The following is a 16,653-nucleotide window of genomic DNA, read 5'->3' as shown; positions in this document are numbered from 1 at the left end:
GCTAATTCTTGACCGATCTCAAATCTAACAGTAGGAGGAGTTTAGACTGCTAAATGACCGCAAAGAATTCGTAACTCCTTCATACGGAATCCGTTTTTGTCTATCTTTTTACTGTTGAGTTCCTATTAATGAGATCTTCAACTCTCATTTAGTTCATGTAAGCCAAAAACCACTTGAACTAAAATTCGAGTTTCGGGCCGTGCACTTCTAAGCCGAATCTTAGAAAAATCATAACTTCCTCATACGAAGTCAGATTTGGGCGTTCTTTTTTTTGTATGTTCTCGGTTTAACATATACTACAAATTTGGTTTAGATCACTAAGGCTAAAAAGTCCTCCATCGTAAATTCACTGTTTATGTTTCCCGGTGCCGTGCCGGTTTTGCCGTAAAACTTCGACGGGCCATAACTTCTTCGTTATAACTCAGATTTCGGCGTTCTTTATATGTATGGAAACCTTGAGACATTATACAACTTCGTTAAGACTATTCATGATAAATAATATTTTGCTGAAAAGTCATTTTCGGCACTTATTGCCTTTAAATTGACTAGCCCGGATCTACGGGCGTTACAGCTAACATCAGATCTGGAACCATTGAGGTTTCCCATGGTATAAAGGTGCCAACTTTATGTCCATATGAGCCCCATGCACCATATATACCCCATTTTAGAGCCTTTTGAGCCAACAACCCCTTGTATGGACAACAAGTTTGTAGCTTTACGTATAAAATGGACCCTAGGAGGTCAGATCTATGATTTTGATACGTTAAGACCTACTGAAAGCGACCGTATAGCTTTGGAAAAAGAGGGACTCGGCAAGTCGGGTCGTATTTCCCATCAAACCCTTTCTGTTAATGGACCAGGTGCTAAGGAAGAAGAACACTCAGTTGTCTGGGCTCATTAGGGTCCTGGAAATCATAGAACTCAGTGATTGTATGAACTAACTCGGTGAGTTCAAGGCAATGTCCCAACCCCATGAAGACGGACTCGACGAGTTCATGGTGAACTCGACGCGTCATAGACTAGACACCTTTATTCGGATGAAGATGAACTCGACGAGTTCAAGGATGAACTCGACGAGTCGGTTGAAGAAGGTGCCGATGTTTTGGTTGAAGAAGAACTCGTCGAGCTCTTGCTAGACTCAGCGAGTAGAACCGGGGGTTAAGCATTTTGTGGAAATGGGGACTCGACGAATTAGTGGACCAACTCGGCGAGTCGAGTCAACCGGATGTTGACTTTGACCAAAGTTGACTTTGAATTAGACTTGAGTTGACCTTTTTAACGGGTTATGAATATGAAATGGTAATCAAGAAAGGTTGTTGTGTATGAATTGAGGAGTTGTGACGAGTTGATTTCCGTACCGAGGACAGAGCAGACACTACACGACATCGAGGTGAGTTACCTTCCAGTAGAAGTGGGTCTAAGGCACTAAGGCCGGCTCACTAGTAAGAATTATAGTTGAGATGATTGTCTTTGTGATGATTGTCTGGAATGTGTTATCTATTATGATTATGTGCTAGCATGTTATGATGCTATGTGATATGTGATAAGATGGCTAGGATAGACCCTAGTACCGACCGAAAGGACCGAAGGGGTAGTTAGTGCCCAGTTATGTTAGATAACTTACGCTATGTGCTATTATATTATGTGGTAGTAGTAGGGGTGAAATTGTCCCTAGAGACCGGTCGAGAGGATCGAAGGGGTAGGCCAACACCAAGATATGCTAAGCAAGGTTACCGGTCGAGATGACCGAAGGGGTAGGCTAGCACCCAGGTATGCTAGGCAAGGTTAACGGGCGAGAGGACCAAAGGGGTAGGCCAGGCACCAAATATGCCTGACAGTATGTGTTATGTATTGTATGTGGTATGATGGGGGAACTCAGGGTCGGTCCTGACGGTTGGCGACCCGGGCGACCGCCCAGGGCCTACGACTCAAGGGGGCCCAAAAATTCTAGAATATATAGTGTATATATATTACTTTTATTTATCTATATATTTCTTTAGGGCCCAAAATTAGTCAAATGTCCAGTCCAAAATCGACCCAAGTCCCAAACAAATTAATAAAATGGGCCGCTAAGCCCTCTTGATCTTATGTCGTTGAAGTCTGAACGTGATTTTGATTTCCATGAATTATCAAATAGGAACTAGACCAAGGAAGGTAGCGGGGAATGTGGGAAATCGAGATTGGGACGCCAAGTAATTGAATCGACGCCTCACGCCCTTGATACTTAATCGTCTTGTCGATTTCTCTCACAAATCACAATCTTTAATCTCTAACGACTAATTTTCTCGACTCTAGATATATTTCGTTGCAGGTTTCTCAATTCTCACTTCGTCTCTTACAGTCTCACACAGGCAGGCAGCCGACAACTCTCTGTTCAAATCTCGTTTCCGATTTCGTTTCTCAATTCTCAAATCGCCGACACAGCCACACAAGGACAAGCCGACAAGGACACGAGTCACCACCAAGTAATTGACTAATCTTTCTAGTTTCTAAACTCTAATCGATTTCAGTTTCTCAAGTGATCAATTCTCATTCAATCGGTATCATTAGATTCAATTAAAGAGGAATTTAATGATTAGGGAAGCAGAAGGTTGATGTTTGTTTCACTAATTTAGAAAAAAATTGTTTCTGCTTAGTTATTCAGTTTCAATTCTCAAGTCTCAGTTTTGTTTCTTTTGGATGCTTTAGCAATTTACTCGCATATACTATTCAATTGATGAACTTTTTGTTTAGAAACAAATGAAATTTCTTTCTTGAAGTTTAGGTGGTGTTTAAAGTTTAAGTGTTCGATCTTTTTTGTTTTACTTTTCGCTTAGTAACTAATGATTAAAGTTAACATATTGTTGGCATGTTGCTTACTTAATTAGTAAATACATTGTTTCATAACATAATAATATTGTCATAATTGATGCAATGTGTTCTACTGTTTTGGTAATTAGTGTCAATATTACGTTTTATTCTTTTACTTTTCCATATAATTTGTTGATAGTTCATCAATTGTTCATTGTTTGTGTTTTGCATTGGTTTTTTAGAGTTGTGTTTATAACTTGGTAACTGATAACATTGTAATATGATGTTTTTTGATATTAGAATTTTTGATAACATTGTAATATGATGTTTTTTGTTATTGATTTTTACAGCTTGCTTTGATATTAGGCTTCAACCGCTCAACATATTTCACAAAGAAATCAAAGAAATCATGTGTATTCTTTTCTTAAAGTAGTTTTTACTTTATTGTCATTTGTCAATCATAAAATGTTTTCTAAAAAAACACTTATCTGATAGTGAAAAACGAAAAAAAAAACGAAAAGGTGTTGGGGCTTATTTACGAAAAGAGAAAGGGTCTATGGTAAAATTTTTAAAACCAATGAATTCTAATGAAGAAAATATTAATTTGAATGAACATGATACTAACTTAAATGAAAATGTTTCTAGTGTTAACGAAAAAAACATTAATTTAAATGAACATGATAATAATTTGAATAAAGAAAATATTAATTTGAATGGACAAAATACAAACATAAATGAAAATGTTGCTAGCTTGAATGAAGAAAATATTAATTTAAATGAACATGATACTAATATAAATGAAGAAAATATTAATTTAAATGAATCTATAAATATTTTTGACCTTAGAAATTGGGATTATCTTGATATTAAATCAAGAGATATTTTAATTGAAAAAGGGCCAATAAGAGAAATAAATCTTGTGTTTCCTAAAGATAAATTTTCTAGACATTTTTCTTATGCATTTCATACTAGAAAGTTAAATAATGGTTTGTCACCCGATCAAAAATGGTTAGTATATTATAAAAGTTTTGTGACCATGTTTGTGTTTTTTTGATATTAATAGTGATTTTTGCGAATTTTATAACATTTTATTTCGAATTAATTTTTATTATATTTATAACTTTGGGGGCCCTATTTTTTATTTTTGCCCTGGGCCCATAATATCTTCGGATCGGCACTGGGGGAACTCACTAAGCTTCATGCTTATCGTTTTCAGTTTTCTTTCAGGTACCTCCTCAGCGAAGGGGAAGGAGCCGACGCGGTAGCTTCACATCACACGCACACCAGATTCCCGCATTATGTGATTCGTGAGATTGTACTCTGATTTTAGTACCATTTGATGATATGATTTTGAGACATGTTTATCGTGGTTTTATGGCTTGATATGATATTAACAATGTTTTTGGTAAACCATTTTATAAGTTAGTTAAAAACAAAAAAAAATTTTGCCTTAAAAATTGGGATGTAGTGTGCGAGTTAAAAAAGTTAAGAGCTAATAGTGCAAACTATCCTAAATCACATGGATCATTCGTACATATTAGTTATTACTATAAAATAATGATGTAACAAGTTTAGGTTGAGAGAAAAGAAAAAAAAATAGAGTTATTATTATTATTATTTTTTAATCTATAAAATGATAATAATAAAATAGAGTGACTAAAGAGAAAATTTTACAAAAAATACGATGACTAATGGTAACTTAAACAAAACGTAATAACTAAAATAAAATAATTATAAAATTTTAATAGCTAATTATAATTTTATCTACCTCCATGTTATACAACGACTATCACCGTTTAAAATAACTAAAATGGAAAAAGAAATTAAGTAATCTAAAGAAAGCATAATGATTAAGTTAAACTATTAGAAAAATTCAAAGACTAAAAAGACCGTATACCTTAAAATAAACAATATAATAGAAATAGATTATTATATTTCATGATTTTGTTTGCTTGAACTATAAAAACGAAATGAAAATTTTACATTAGTCAGATATCTATATTACGTATTGAAATTTTATGCAAGTATATGCATAAAATTGTCTTTATAGGTAAATATTTCCCTCGCCACATGGCTACATATTCATTGTCATTTTGACAAAGAATGAATAATCATAGCACACCCACTTCATTATTGAACAAATAAGGCCATCCTTGATGACTTGTATTCATTAAAGAAAATTGCAAAACCTATTTTTTAGTTCATATAGCTATTTTAAAGAATTCCAGTCTAGGAGGCTGCTATCATAGTATTCACCAAACCTAACCTAAACCCAAAAGGGTTGACCAACTAAGCAGAAAGTTCGACAAGCTTTTTTCAAATTTTCACCATAGACTAAAATATTCCTGCTATAATATCGTCCATGTCACATTAGGGGATTTCTTCCGTAAACGACACTAGAAAATTGTTTTAAAATCACCAATACATTCATAAGTGCTTTTTATTTATTTATTTATTTAATTTTAATGACCAACCAATTGCTAATGTATTATTTTTAATAATTCACTTATGTGTTGTTATGTACGTATACAAGTTCATAAAAAGTATGAATAGATAGATGTATTATAATATCCGCACCTTTATTGTTATGATCTCATGGTATGAGTCATGTTAATTTGATTTATCATGGTGTTGGACTTAAACGTTATGTATTTAGGGGGTATTTGATAAAACTAAACTATTTAGTGTTGATTTCGATCTCTTAATGATTAAGATAATATAGGTTTCTTGAACTGTTCTAGAATAGTGGTGATACAAGGGTTCGCTGGGTCACGACCACTACTCGATTTCACATTATAAGTGTAAAAAATTATAAAAAAAATGTATTATTTTTTATTTTTTTGTATTAATGTGCAACCACTAAAAAAATGTGTACAACTACTAATATATGTTTGAGTGATTTTTTTTTGGTAACAATACTGTTATAGATTCTTGTATCCGTCCCTAATCCAAAGCGTTTTGAGGCTTTTTATTCGTCTAGAAGTTGTATTAAAAGCTCTGAATTCAGAAATGATATCTAAATGGTTACATTAAGAGTTTATCAAACAACACTTTAGTTTTTCAAAGATTGTACAATATTATTACCATGAAAAGAGAGAAACATAACCTAACCCAACCCTTAAAGTTTTTCTACTCAACGTTGTATTTTTGGGGAAAAAAAGACCAGAGGGAGACATATACGCAAGTGTTTTTATCTAATATAGAAAGAAGATTTGATAAAAGAAAGTCAAAGAAAAAAAAGACTTTTCTTATTTAATCTCGCCTTTTATAAATTTGAGATCAATTATTGTTTTTAGTTTTTCCATATATATAAGGTTATTAATTAAATATTATATATCCAAAAACAACCATCATTGAAAAAACTTTAGAAAAAACTCTTAGATTTTGAGTTCAAAAGTTTAGGCTGGAAGAATAATAAACATATCCAAGTTGTGAATACGAGGGCATGTGAATGAATAAAATACAAACAAATTCCCACCAAATCTCGCTGACATAGTCAGACCCACTTTCATTTACTATATACCCTTTAATAGACTACAATCATCCTACATTAACTTCCATTCTCACCTCCATCCAATCAATAAAAAAACACAGTTAATCACAGCAAAAAGAAAGATGGGGTGGACATGGAAAGAAGAAGACTTAGATCTAGTCCTGGTGCCATTTGGATTTTTCATCATGTGCGTCTATCATCTCTTCCTTCTCTACAGATACCTCAAGCATCCTGAAACCACCGCAATCGGCTACGAGAATCATAACAAGAAAGCTTGGGTCGAAAAAATGCTTCTGGTATATACGAACCTTTAAACTTTAAACTTTAAACCTTAAACCTCTGATATCTAAGGATAAATCATCTTCTCTTTGTATTCTCAATCTGGGTTCTTGTTTTTGTAACAAAATCTAACTCTAGATTTTCTTGAATTGATGCAGTTTGAAGCCAAAGACAGAGGGTTTTGTGTGTCTGTTCTTAGCGGTCATTTATCCGCGTCAACTTCCCTATCATCAATCTCTCTAGTTCTATGCTCTCTTATCGGAGCTTTACTCGGAAACTCAACGAATAACTTCACGAGCAATTTTATCTTAGGGGATACAAGTGAATCCACCAACGCCATCAAATATATCGCTATTCTATCTTGCTTCTTACTGGCGTTTGCATGTTTTGTACAAACTACGAGGCACTTTGTTCATGGGTGTTTCCTCATAAGTATCCCTACTGGTGATGTTCCTGTTGAGTGTATCCAGAAGGCTGTTTTGAGAGGAAGCAATTTCTGGGCTCTTGGATTGCGAGCACTCTACTTTGCGACCACTTTGTTGCTATGGATTTTTGGTCCGATTCCTATGTTTGTTGGTTCAGTAGTTACTGTGATCATTTTGCATTGTTTGGATATTAATAAAGATCCCATGATTCAGTACGGATCAAACCGAAGTGGTAATGATGGTGGTGGTCACCTTCTCAGGAAGATTGGCCATGAATTAACTTCTGTAGTTGAGGCATTTGAACACAACGGAAGGCCGCAAAGAAACTGAACAAATCCTCTCGAAATATGAAGATTTTGAAGAAATGTTAACCCTGTTTGTACTTCTAAGTTCTAACCCCATCTTTTATGTTCCATAGGTCAATATTAGTCTTTTTATTTTTATATGTTTCAAAGCCATCTTTCACGTCTAGGAGACCTGATTCCCTTTTCTAATTGTTTTCAATGGATAATGTCCATTATTTTGTAATAAATTAAAGAAAGGCTGTATGTATTGCACATGTAGACATCTAATAATGGTATTAAACTGGATGTGGATGTATCTCAATTCGGAATCGATACAAAGTAGTTATCTTAACCCACAATCCAGGTTCAGATGCTAGCTATCGTAAAAAAGTCTTTATATTTTGGCTTAATTGAAAAAAAAATCATTTCTTTTCCGACACACAATTTATTGAAACCGGTAAACATTTGTAAAATAACACTTATAACCGGTTAGTGTCGGGTTTAAAAGTTAAATTGCAAATAAATGATTTTTTTGTTAATAAGGTTAAAGTTTAAGGATTTTTTTCATTTTTTTATTTTATTTTATATGTACTAAACTTATTTGAAAAAAACTTATATTTATTTATTAAAAAACATAAATAATGATAATTTTTTTTAATTAAAAAACACAATAATGATAATTTATATATTATTTTTGGAGTTTTTTGTGATTTTTTTTAATAAATATCATTAATACATTCATAAAGATTAGAGATGTTTACAGGACCAAATGGTTGCGGAAATAACTGTCTCTACCTCGAAATTAGTAGTTGTCCCTGCCCCCTGAATCCCCCATTTATATATCCCCCGATCCCATCCTGAATACATTCATCACCATCGAACCCGCTCTTGTTCCCACGTTTTATAGGCTTAAAAATTGATTTTTTTTTGCTAAAATCACAACAAATAAATAATTATAAATTCAAAGAAAAGAATCTATAAAGTTTTTGAAGATTTCCAGCAACCCGTGTTCATCTTTTAAAAAATACTGAGAAATACAATTTATAAACAAACATGATATCCAATCAAACAAGTGTTGGTCAAGTTGTCTACAAATAGAACATATATTTGAACTATTTTGCTTCTTTGAAATACTTAGCCCTATCTAAGTAACTTCATATACCTGAAACTGAGTAAGATAATTCTCGTACTTGTGTTTTAACCTGAAAAACACCAAAAACACACACATATGTACTACAACTTCATCATATTTATACACATAAATAAAGATTTGATAAGAACACAAACAACAAAAATACGAACAAAAACAAATCTAAGAAATATTTTACATTTGATAAAGATATATAAGAGTCGATTTTCTTTTGAAAAACATATGTAAGAATGATTTTTCAATTGAGAAAGCGATTTTGGAACCGAAAATCCTTTTTCATAGATGATCTGAAACCAATTTCTCTTTCCTCGTGTACTGTTTGTGTTGCTCCCTATTTCCTTCGTTTTTTTGAGATTGGAAACAATGTACCCATCAAAAATTGACAATCAGTGAAATGGAACAAAGATTTACATTATTGAAAACTTCATAGATGAAAACAAAAGATAAATTACCGGAAAGCCGGTCCTGGTCTTCGTAATTGTCACTTCGTCGACAAGTTGACCTACTCACCGTTAGATTTGTAGAAAGGGGATGTGAGTGAAGTTGAGGCCTGAGAAGTCAAAGTCTGTCGTCGTTGAAGCTAGGGCCTGAAAACATGATTCGACGAAGGTCTTAGTCATTGAAGACCGACCAAAGTGCATCGGCAGGCAGATGACGTGTCGACAGTTGGAAGCTGAAGACAAGAAACGCATAGCCAAACTCTAAAAGGATGGAGTCTTTGAGTCATTTGAACTTAGGCCCGATACACATGAAAATCTTGTTTGCTTGGAAAGATGACCAAGTCACACGTCACTGGTACTTGTGAAAGGGGTGAGGGTTTATTGGATCTCATACATACGGATGTATGTGGCCCTTTTAGATCCACCACAAGGGATGCGAACCGCTTCTATGTGACTTTTACTGATGATTATAGAAAATATGGGTATATCTACTTAATTAAGCATAAGTCAGAAACCTTTGAAAAGTTCAAAGGGTTTAAGCAAGAAGTGGAGAATCAGCTGGGCAGGAAGATAAAGATGCTCCGATCTGATCGAGGTGATGAGTATCTAGTATCGAGTTCCACGACTATCTTAAGGAATGTGGAATTGTTTCGCAATTGATGCAGCCTAGGACACCGTTGTTGAATGGTATGGCTGAGAGGTGCAATTGAACCTTTTTGGACATTTTTCGTTCCATGATGAGTCGAGCTTCGTTACCTTTCTCATTCTGGGGGTATGCCTTAGAGACTGCAACCCATATTCTTAATCGAGTGCCAGCTAAGAAGGTTGCCAAAACACCTCACGAGATGTGGACATGGAAGTTTCCCTCGTTGGCAAATATCAAGGTTTAGGTTTGCGAGGCTTTCGTAAGACGAGAGACTCACGACAAAATCGAACCTCATAGTGAGCGATATACTTTCATCGGCTACCCGCAGAAGTCCTTTGGATATCTCTTCTATAGACCGAGTGACAATGTTGTCTTCGTTGCGACGAGAGGGGTTTTCCGAGAGAGAGAACTCATACGCCAAGAGGACAATGGGAGACAAATTGACATTGAAGAGCTTCAAGAATCAAGAGATGAAGGAGCCTCTAACACTGGCACTCAACCCGAGGAGGAAACTCTTGTTGAACCGATTGACGAGTCCTTACCTCTTAGATGTTCCAGTAGAGTTAGTGTTCCACCCGTATTATATGGCTTCCATATAACTGTTGAGGGTGATACGATTATTAGTAATAGTACGCTAATAAATTTGGATGAACCTAACAACTACAAGGAAGCCATGGCAGGCCCGGAGTTTGCAAAATGGAAAGAGGCTATGGACAGTGAGATTCAGTCCATGTATGAGAATCAAGTTTGGAATTTGGTTGACAATGTAACAGGTCGTAAGACGGTCGGGTGCAAATGGATATTCAAGAAAAAGACCGACATGGATGGGAAAGTACACACATATAAGGCATGATTGGTTGCGAAGGGCTTTACTCAAACTCCTAGAGTTGACTATGATGAGACCTTCTCACCAGTAGAGAAGATTAAATCTATAAGGTTTATGCTAGACATAGCTGCGTTTCATGATTATGAAATATGGCAGATGGATGTCAAAACCACTTTCCTAAATGGGAAGTTGGTTGAAGATGTATACATGAGTCAGCCAGAGGGTTTTGTCGATGTGAAGCACCCTAATAGAGTGTGTAAGCTTGAGAAATCCATCCACGGATTAAAAGAAGCGTTTCGCAGATGGAATCTTTTTTTCGATGAGAAAGTCAAAGAGTTTGGTTTTCGAAAAGTGAGGATGAGTCATGTGTATATGTCAAAGCCAGTGGGAGTATATTTAGCTTTCTCGTTTTGTATGTGGATGACATACTGCTCATAGGAAACGACATCCCAACCTTGCAGGAAGTCAAATCTTGGCTTGGGAAGTACTTCGCTATTAAGGACCTCGGGGAAGCTGCTTCTATTCTAGGGATAAGGGTATTGAGAAATAGGAGTAAAAGACTAATAGGACTTAGTCAAAGTACTTACTTGGATAAATTGTTGAAACGGTTTAGCATGGAGAATTCCGAGAAGTGGGAGGTACCAATCCAAAGCAATACCAAACTGAGTAAGACTTAGAGTCCGAGTACCGATGCTGAGATAGAAGAATCGGCTCAAGTACCTTATGCTTCCGCCGTTGGCTCGATCATGTATGCGATGATGTGTACTCACCTTGATGTCGCTTTCACTTTAAGCATGGTTAGTCGATATCAAGGGAACCCTGGTAGCGCTTACTGGATTGCGGTAAAGAACATTCTTAAGTACCTGCAGAGGACTATGGACTGGGTTCTTATCCTCGGTGGGAGTGATGAATTGGGAGTGCGAGGGTATAGTGACGTCAGTTTTCAGACCGACCGAGACAATTTCCGCTCTTAGTCGAGCTGGGTGTTTACTGATAGTTTCATTTTATTTACTTCTTTTTATAGTTTATTTTAGCATATTTCATCCATAATCTAGTTAATTTTCATGCATATTTTCCTTTTTGTTATTTTATGACTATTTCGGGCACTTTCTAGTTTCGTGAGCTTTATTGCAGATTTCATGGAGACTAGTGGAGCGGGAATGTTCGGGACGTATGGAAAGTGATGGGAATTGGTGGAAAACAAGGATCTTAGGCTTGATGGGTGGTGGAGATGATGCATGGAGCGAGCTTGATGATTATTTGAAGGCTTGGAGAGAAATAAACATTTAAATTTGCAAGATGCGGGAGTATATTCAAGCATGCATAGATTATTAATCGGGCGAGTTTACGAGCTATGAATCATTTGGAGAAGCCAAATTGGGCTTAAATTGAAGAAAAATGGGCTAGGAACTGATTGGGCTCGCACTGGGCCAAGTGGGCTAAGCTATGGAGGCCCAAAACCTCAAAGATACTACATTCAGGGACCACCCGCGCAACCCACCCGCGCAACAGCACGCGGGTCGCGCAACCTCCTGCAGGGGCAATTTCGGAAATCCATTTGGAAGGCTATTTGAGGAAGGTTGGTGCCCATCTTTTGGAGACCCTTGGACATCCGATTTTTAGAGATTCTCTCTGGAGTTTTGAAGACTTTGAAAGGCTAAGAACACTTGAAGAACATCATATTTTTACCTCTTGATTCTTGCTTAATGTTTGGTAAAATTTTCTCTAACTTTGTTTCTTTGAGTTTAGCCATGCTTGGCTAAACTAATCTTGGTTGACTTTTGGTTAATCCTTTGAACTTTTGTTGAATGTTGAAGAATCCATGAACATGTTCTTAAATCTTTATGGGAATGTTTTGTGTTTTAACATCTTATCACTACTTGTATGTTTTAGTTCATGAGTTTAAATGTGTTTGTGGTGATTAGTTGGCTAATTTCTTGATTAAGTAAAGGATCCTCAAATTAGCAAGAAACAAATGATTTTTGTGTTGTTTTTGCTTCACACAATCATAAAAACATTTCCTCCAACATGGTGGTGAAAGCATTTGACCCCTCTTGGATTTGGTGACTTTTTGGTTCTTAATGTTGGTTGACTTTCACTAATTACATGCTATTTGGAATTAGTGACTTTGACTAAGGAAATTGTTATGAGCTTCTCTAGCCATTTCAACAATTAAGAAAAGTCTAGGTAATCTCAAGCTCCTTGGATTACTATAGCCAAATTAAGGATTTAAATCAAAGTATTGCACCATTGGATTCTAATGATATGTTCATCAAAAGTTAAAGTGAGGAAACTTTAAGTCAACCATCTCTCCCTTATTGATTTTACACCAAACCCTTATTTTTGTTGAAATTGTCTATTTAAATCATAGTTAATTCTAGTTTGTTTCAATTTTTTCAAAACACCAAAACCCCCCATTTTATTTTTATTGTCATTTTACAAGTATTTTTACAAAGAGATTTTTCATAGAGTTATAAATTGAACCAATCTCCGTGGATTCGATCCCTTTACCACTATACACTATTTTAGTGTGTAATATTTAGGGTTATTATTTGTGTTGGCCTCGACAACCACCATTTACCCTAAATGGAGGAGCAGTAACCTAGAAAAATTCCAAGCTGGAGATCGTAGTTGATTCATCGTGCGAATCAGAGTACATAGCAGCGAGTGAAGCATCGAAGGAGGCAATATGGCTAAAGAACTTCATTGGAGACGTTGGGGTTGTACTTGCCATAAAGGAGCCTTAGGAAAATTTATGTGATAACGAGGGTGTGGTCGCCTTAACCAAGGAACCAAGGGATCATGGCAGATCTAGGCACATCGACAGAAACATATTCATCAGACATCGAGTAGAGGAGGGACTCCTCATAGTGAAGAGGGTATAGTCAGAGGAGAACCGAATAGATCCCCTTACGAAGGGATTGAGTAGGGTTAAGCACTTGCAACACGATAAGAGTATTGGGCTGAAGGACGATATTAGTTTTAGTGATTAGATAGCTGTTTGGAAACTTGTAATAGATAAAATGTAACTGACATTTGATGATTAAATGAATGAGTTTTATTTATAAGTAAAGTTACTGTCTTGTGTCAATTGTTCACAATTGTTTCATTTTTGCATGTTTTGACTTCCAGAATAACATGGCTATTCAAACTATCCATAGTCGATCATACTTTGGAAGTAGTTATTGAGGTAAGACTGTCATGAATTGGCTTGTATATTGACTAAGCGTTTAGACATATCAAAATTTTGCTGCAACGTTCATGAGTGCTCTTGAAATAAGATTTGAGTATTAGATTAAACCCGCGCTCACATGAATCACTTCATGGAATTCATCATGAGTGATTGTGAGACAATAAGATCATATAGTCTTTAAACCGAGATATATGAGTTGTTGTTTACAAGTTGGTTATGTATTGATAATGCATAAATGCATCAGTAACTTGATGTTATAAAACACATTGTTGTGTATGATTTGACGAGTAAATAGCACAAGCATATATGTCAAAGTCTACCTGTTCATTTTATCATAGGAGGATTAAGAGCGATATCTTGGACCTCTCAATGATTTTTTGTTGAATTATGTGTCGGGCCCGGTCAGGACTGAGTCGGTGTGTTTAATTAACTTCTATGTTGAACAGATCAGAAATCGGGAAACAAACTGCTGGACAATAAGTATGACTATGTTCCATGTATTTGTCCGCATGATATCTTAAGAATGGAGGACTACATGATCCCTTATGTATAAGACGTGTCAGAGTTCGACAACGGCTTTTGAGAGCTACGATTGCTAATCGGATTTTGATGTCGTACTTGCATTTATGGTTTCTAGACTTATCTAAGTGGGAGACTATTGGATTAGGTGTCTAAGCCCATAACTAAAATTGGTATGTACTTGACCCGATAGTAGCATGGTCCTTTTGGGTTGCCTTCACCATAGCAACTTGACTGGATGAATTATGGAGAAAGAGGTTAGTTGTGATTTATTAATATATTATAAGAATAATATATTAATTGCGAAATCATATTATTTAATTAATATTGGTCAAGAATTAATTTGGAATTAATTTAGTGATCAAAAGAGATTAATTAAATTAAGGGGACTGATATTGTAATTATAAGATAACTGCAAGATGGGATCTGGACTCCTAAAAGAAGGAGGTGGATGAAATTTATATTCAAGCCCACATAGAAATTGTCCATAGGGGCCTTCTGGAAGGATCATGTGGACTGCTTAAGACCTAAGCAACCAGATTAGGGTTTTGACAGAAACCCTAGCAAATCGTCTATATAAGGAACCCTTGGGACTCTAGAATTCGGCCACTTGAACCCTAGAAAAGTACCAGCCGAAATTGTGATCCCTAGCCTCTCTCTTATATTCCTCCAACTTGCTCTTGATGTTTGTGATCTATTAGTGGCATCACATTTGAGGTGCTAAGTTCTCAAACGTTGAAGATCAAGCGAGCTACAAAGAAAGGTAATCACCTAACCTTGTATTAGGTGTTAATTTCAAAAATAGCATGCTAGGTTAGGGTTATAGCTTTGGATAATTATTATTGCATCTATTACTATAGAAAACCTAGATCCAACTTTTTAGGGTTGCATGTGCACCATAGGAATGATGTAGTACTCAAAACCTATCATATATAAGATAATCAGGTGGGCAGGCTTTGGTGCTTTAGACCCAAAAGCATAGTGAGAAAACTCACCTCACAAACCAACAAGAAATACAACAGCTCCCCGAAGATCAAGATTGACACCACGAGTCACCTATAAGACAAAAGGAAACTAAATGTCAACCTAAAGTCTAGACCATAAGTTGACCAAAAAGTCAACTAAGTCAAAAAGTCAACCCCCACAGTTAACGGTTAAGTAAAAAGCCCAAACACTCATTTCAGCGAATCGGCACGTTGTGGCCTCCCATTGGCCACGTCGTGGCAGCGTAAGGAAAAAATAGTCGGGATCTCCCCAATTACCACGTCGTGCCAGCCTAAAGGCCACATCGTGGGAATTTAGGAACAGGACAACTTAATGAATTAAGTTGTTTTCTTCCAGATCCAAGTGCTCCAAAGCTCAGATCTAATCCTTCATAAGGCCATGATGGATAAAGTTTCCAAAATTATCCATTAAGACATCCCAATAAGTCAAGATCTCAAATCCTAAGTCCTTAATGGCAACTAAATACATGAATCCACCCATTAAGCACTTAATTACCAAATGCCACTTCTCCAAAGCTTCCAGAAGGGTTTGCTACATCTAAAGGGCCATAAAAATCATACCTTTATGGACATGCATGCCCAATGCATGTCCCTTCCATATTAGGTCAAAAACATGGAAAAGTATGAACTTAAAGCTTGTGCATGGGACCAATACTCCAAAGATTTCTAGATATGGAACATATAATAATAAAATGGACATAAGGATCCATATCGTTGGCAAATTTATGGCATCGAACCTTCTAAACTTCCAGAACATGAAGACTAAGGGACAAAAGGCTTAAATCTAGAAGAAATTAACATAAATATTGGATCTTAGACACTTACAAAGGTTCATAGAATACATAAGAGAAGAATGTTGAGGCTTTCTTGCTGAATCCACACTCTAGAGCACCTTCTTTTTCTTCCTCAAAATACCAAGAGCGCCAAAATGGACCAAGATTCAGCAAAAGAGGCATGGGTTAGGTTTCTAATTTTAGAGATTGATGGAGGCTGATTAATATAAGATGTTAGAGAGTAATGGACCAAGAGTCTGCAAACCCCAACCCTCACTTTCCTTTAAATATGGCTCAAACCCAAAATTTTAGGGTTTTAGACATCAGATGATCGCCATGTCGTGGCCAGAACAATACCACGTCATGGGAACCAAAACAAGACACACATTTAATATAATTTGGCCATGTCGTAGTGGTGTCTCCACCACGTTGCTCAAATTCTGGATGTTATAATCCCCCCACTTGAATAAGACTTCGTCCTCGAAGTCCGCTGTCACAAACATGTATGTGTAGTACTTGCGGATTTCCGCCTCAACCTCCCATTTGCACTCGGAACCCTTACATTCCTGCCATTGTACCTTGACTAGAGGTACTACCTTGTTAAGTAAGGTCTTGGTGTTCCTGTCCAAAATCGGCATTGACCTCTCAACATAATTCAGGCGCTCATTGACCAGGATATTATGAATTGGAACCACAACTATATCACCCACTAAGCATTTCCAAAGCTGAGAAATATGGAAAATGTTATGAATCTGGCTAAGCTTCTTAGGCAGATCCAACCGGTAGGCCACCTTGCCTACTCTAGCCACTACTAGGAAAGGCGCAATGAAT

The 16,653-nt window shown here is 36.1% G+C and overlaps 1 protein-coding gene across 1 annotated transcript; it reads left to right on the top strand.

The window, feature by feature from the left end:
- The first annotated feature begins 6,327 nt into the window (after window positions 1–6,327).
- On the top strand, window positions 6,328–7,593 carry LOC111916894 (uncharacterized). The gene is made up of 2 exons (XM_023912549.3): window positions 6,328–6,579; window positions 6,721–7,593. Exons 1-2 carry the CDS (start codon window positions 6,406–6,408, stop codon window positions 7,315–7,317), a joined length of 771 nt encoding a protein of 256 aa, XP_023768317.1. The 5' UTR covers window positions 6,328–6,405; the 3' UTR covers window positions 7,318–7,593.
- The last annotated feature ends 9,060 nt before the right edge of the window (window positions 7,594–16,653 follow it).

Source organism: Lactuca sativa, chromosome 9 (assembly GCF_002870075.4).
Source record: "Lactuca sativa cultivar Salinas chromosome 9, Lsat_Salinas_v11, whole genome shotgun sequence".
NCBI lineage: Eukaryota > Viridiplantae > Streptophyta > Magnoliopsida > Asterales > Asteraceae > Lactuca > Lactuca sativa.
The sequence above is the reverse complement of the archived record's forward strand: the minus strand, read 5'-3'. Positions and strand labels throughout refer to the sequence as shown.

Coding starts and splice junctions, on each gene's coding strand:
- LOC111916894 (XM_023912549.3), top strand. CDS start 6,406: ATGGGGTGGACATGGAAAGAAGAAGACTTAGATCTAGTCCTGGTGCCA. Junction 6,580..6,720: donor GGGTCGAAAAAATGCTTCTG/GTATATACGAAC, acceptor GAATTGATGCAG/TTTGAAGCCAAAGACAGAGG.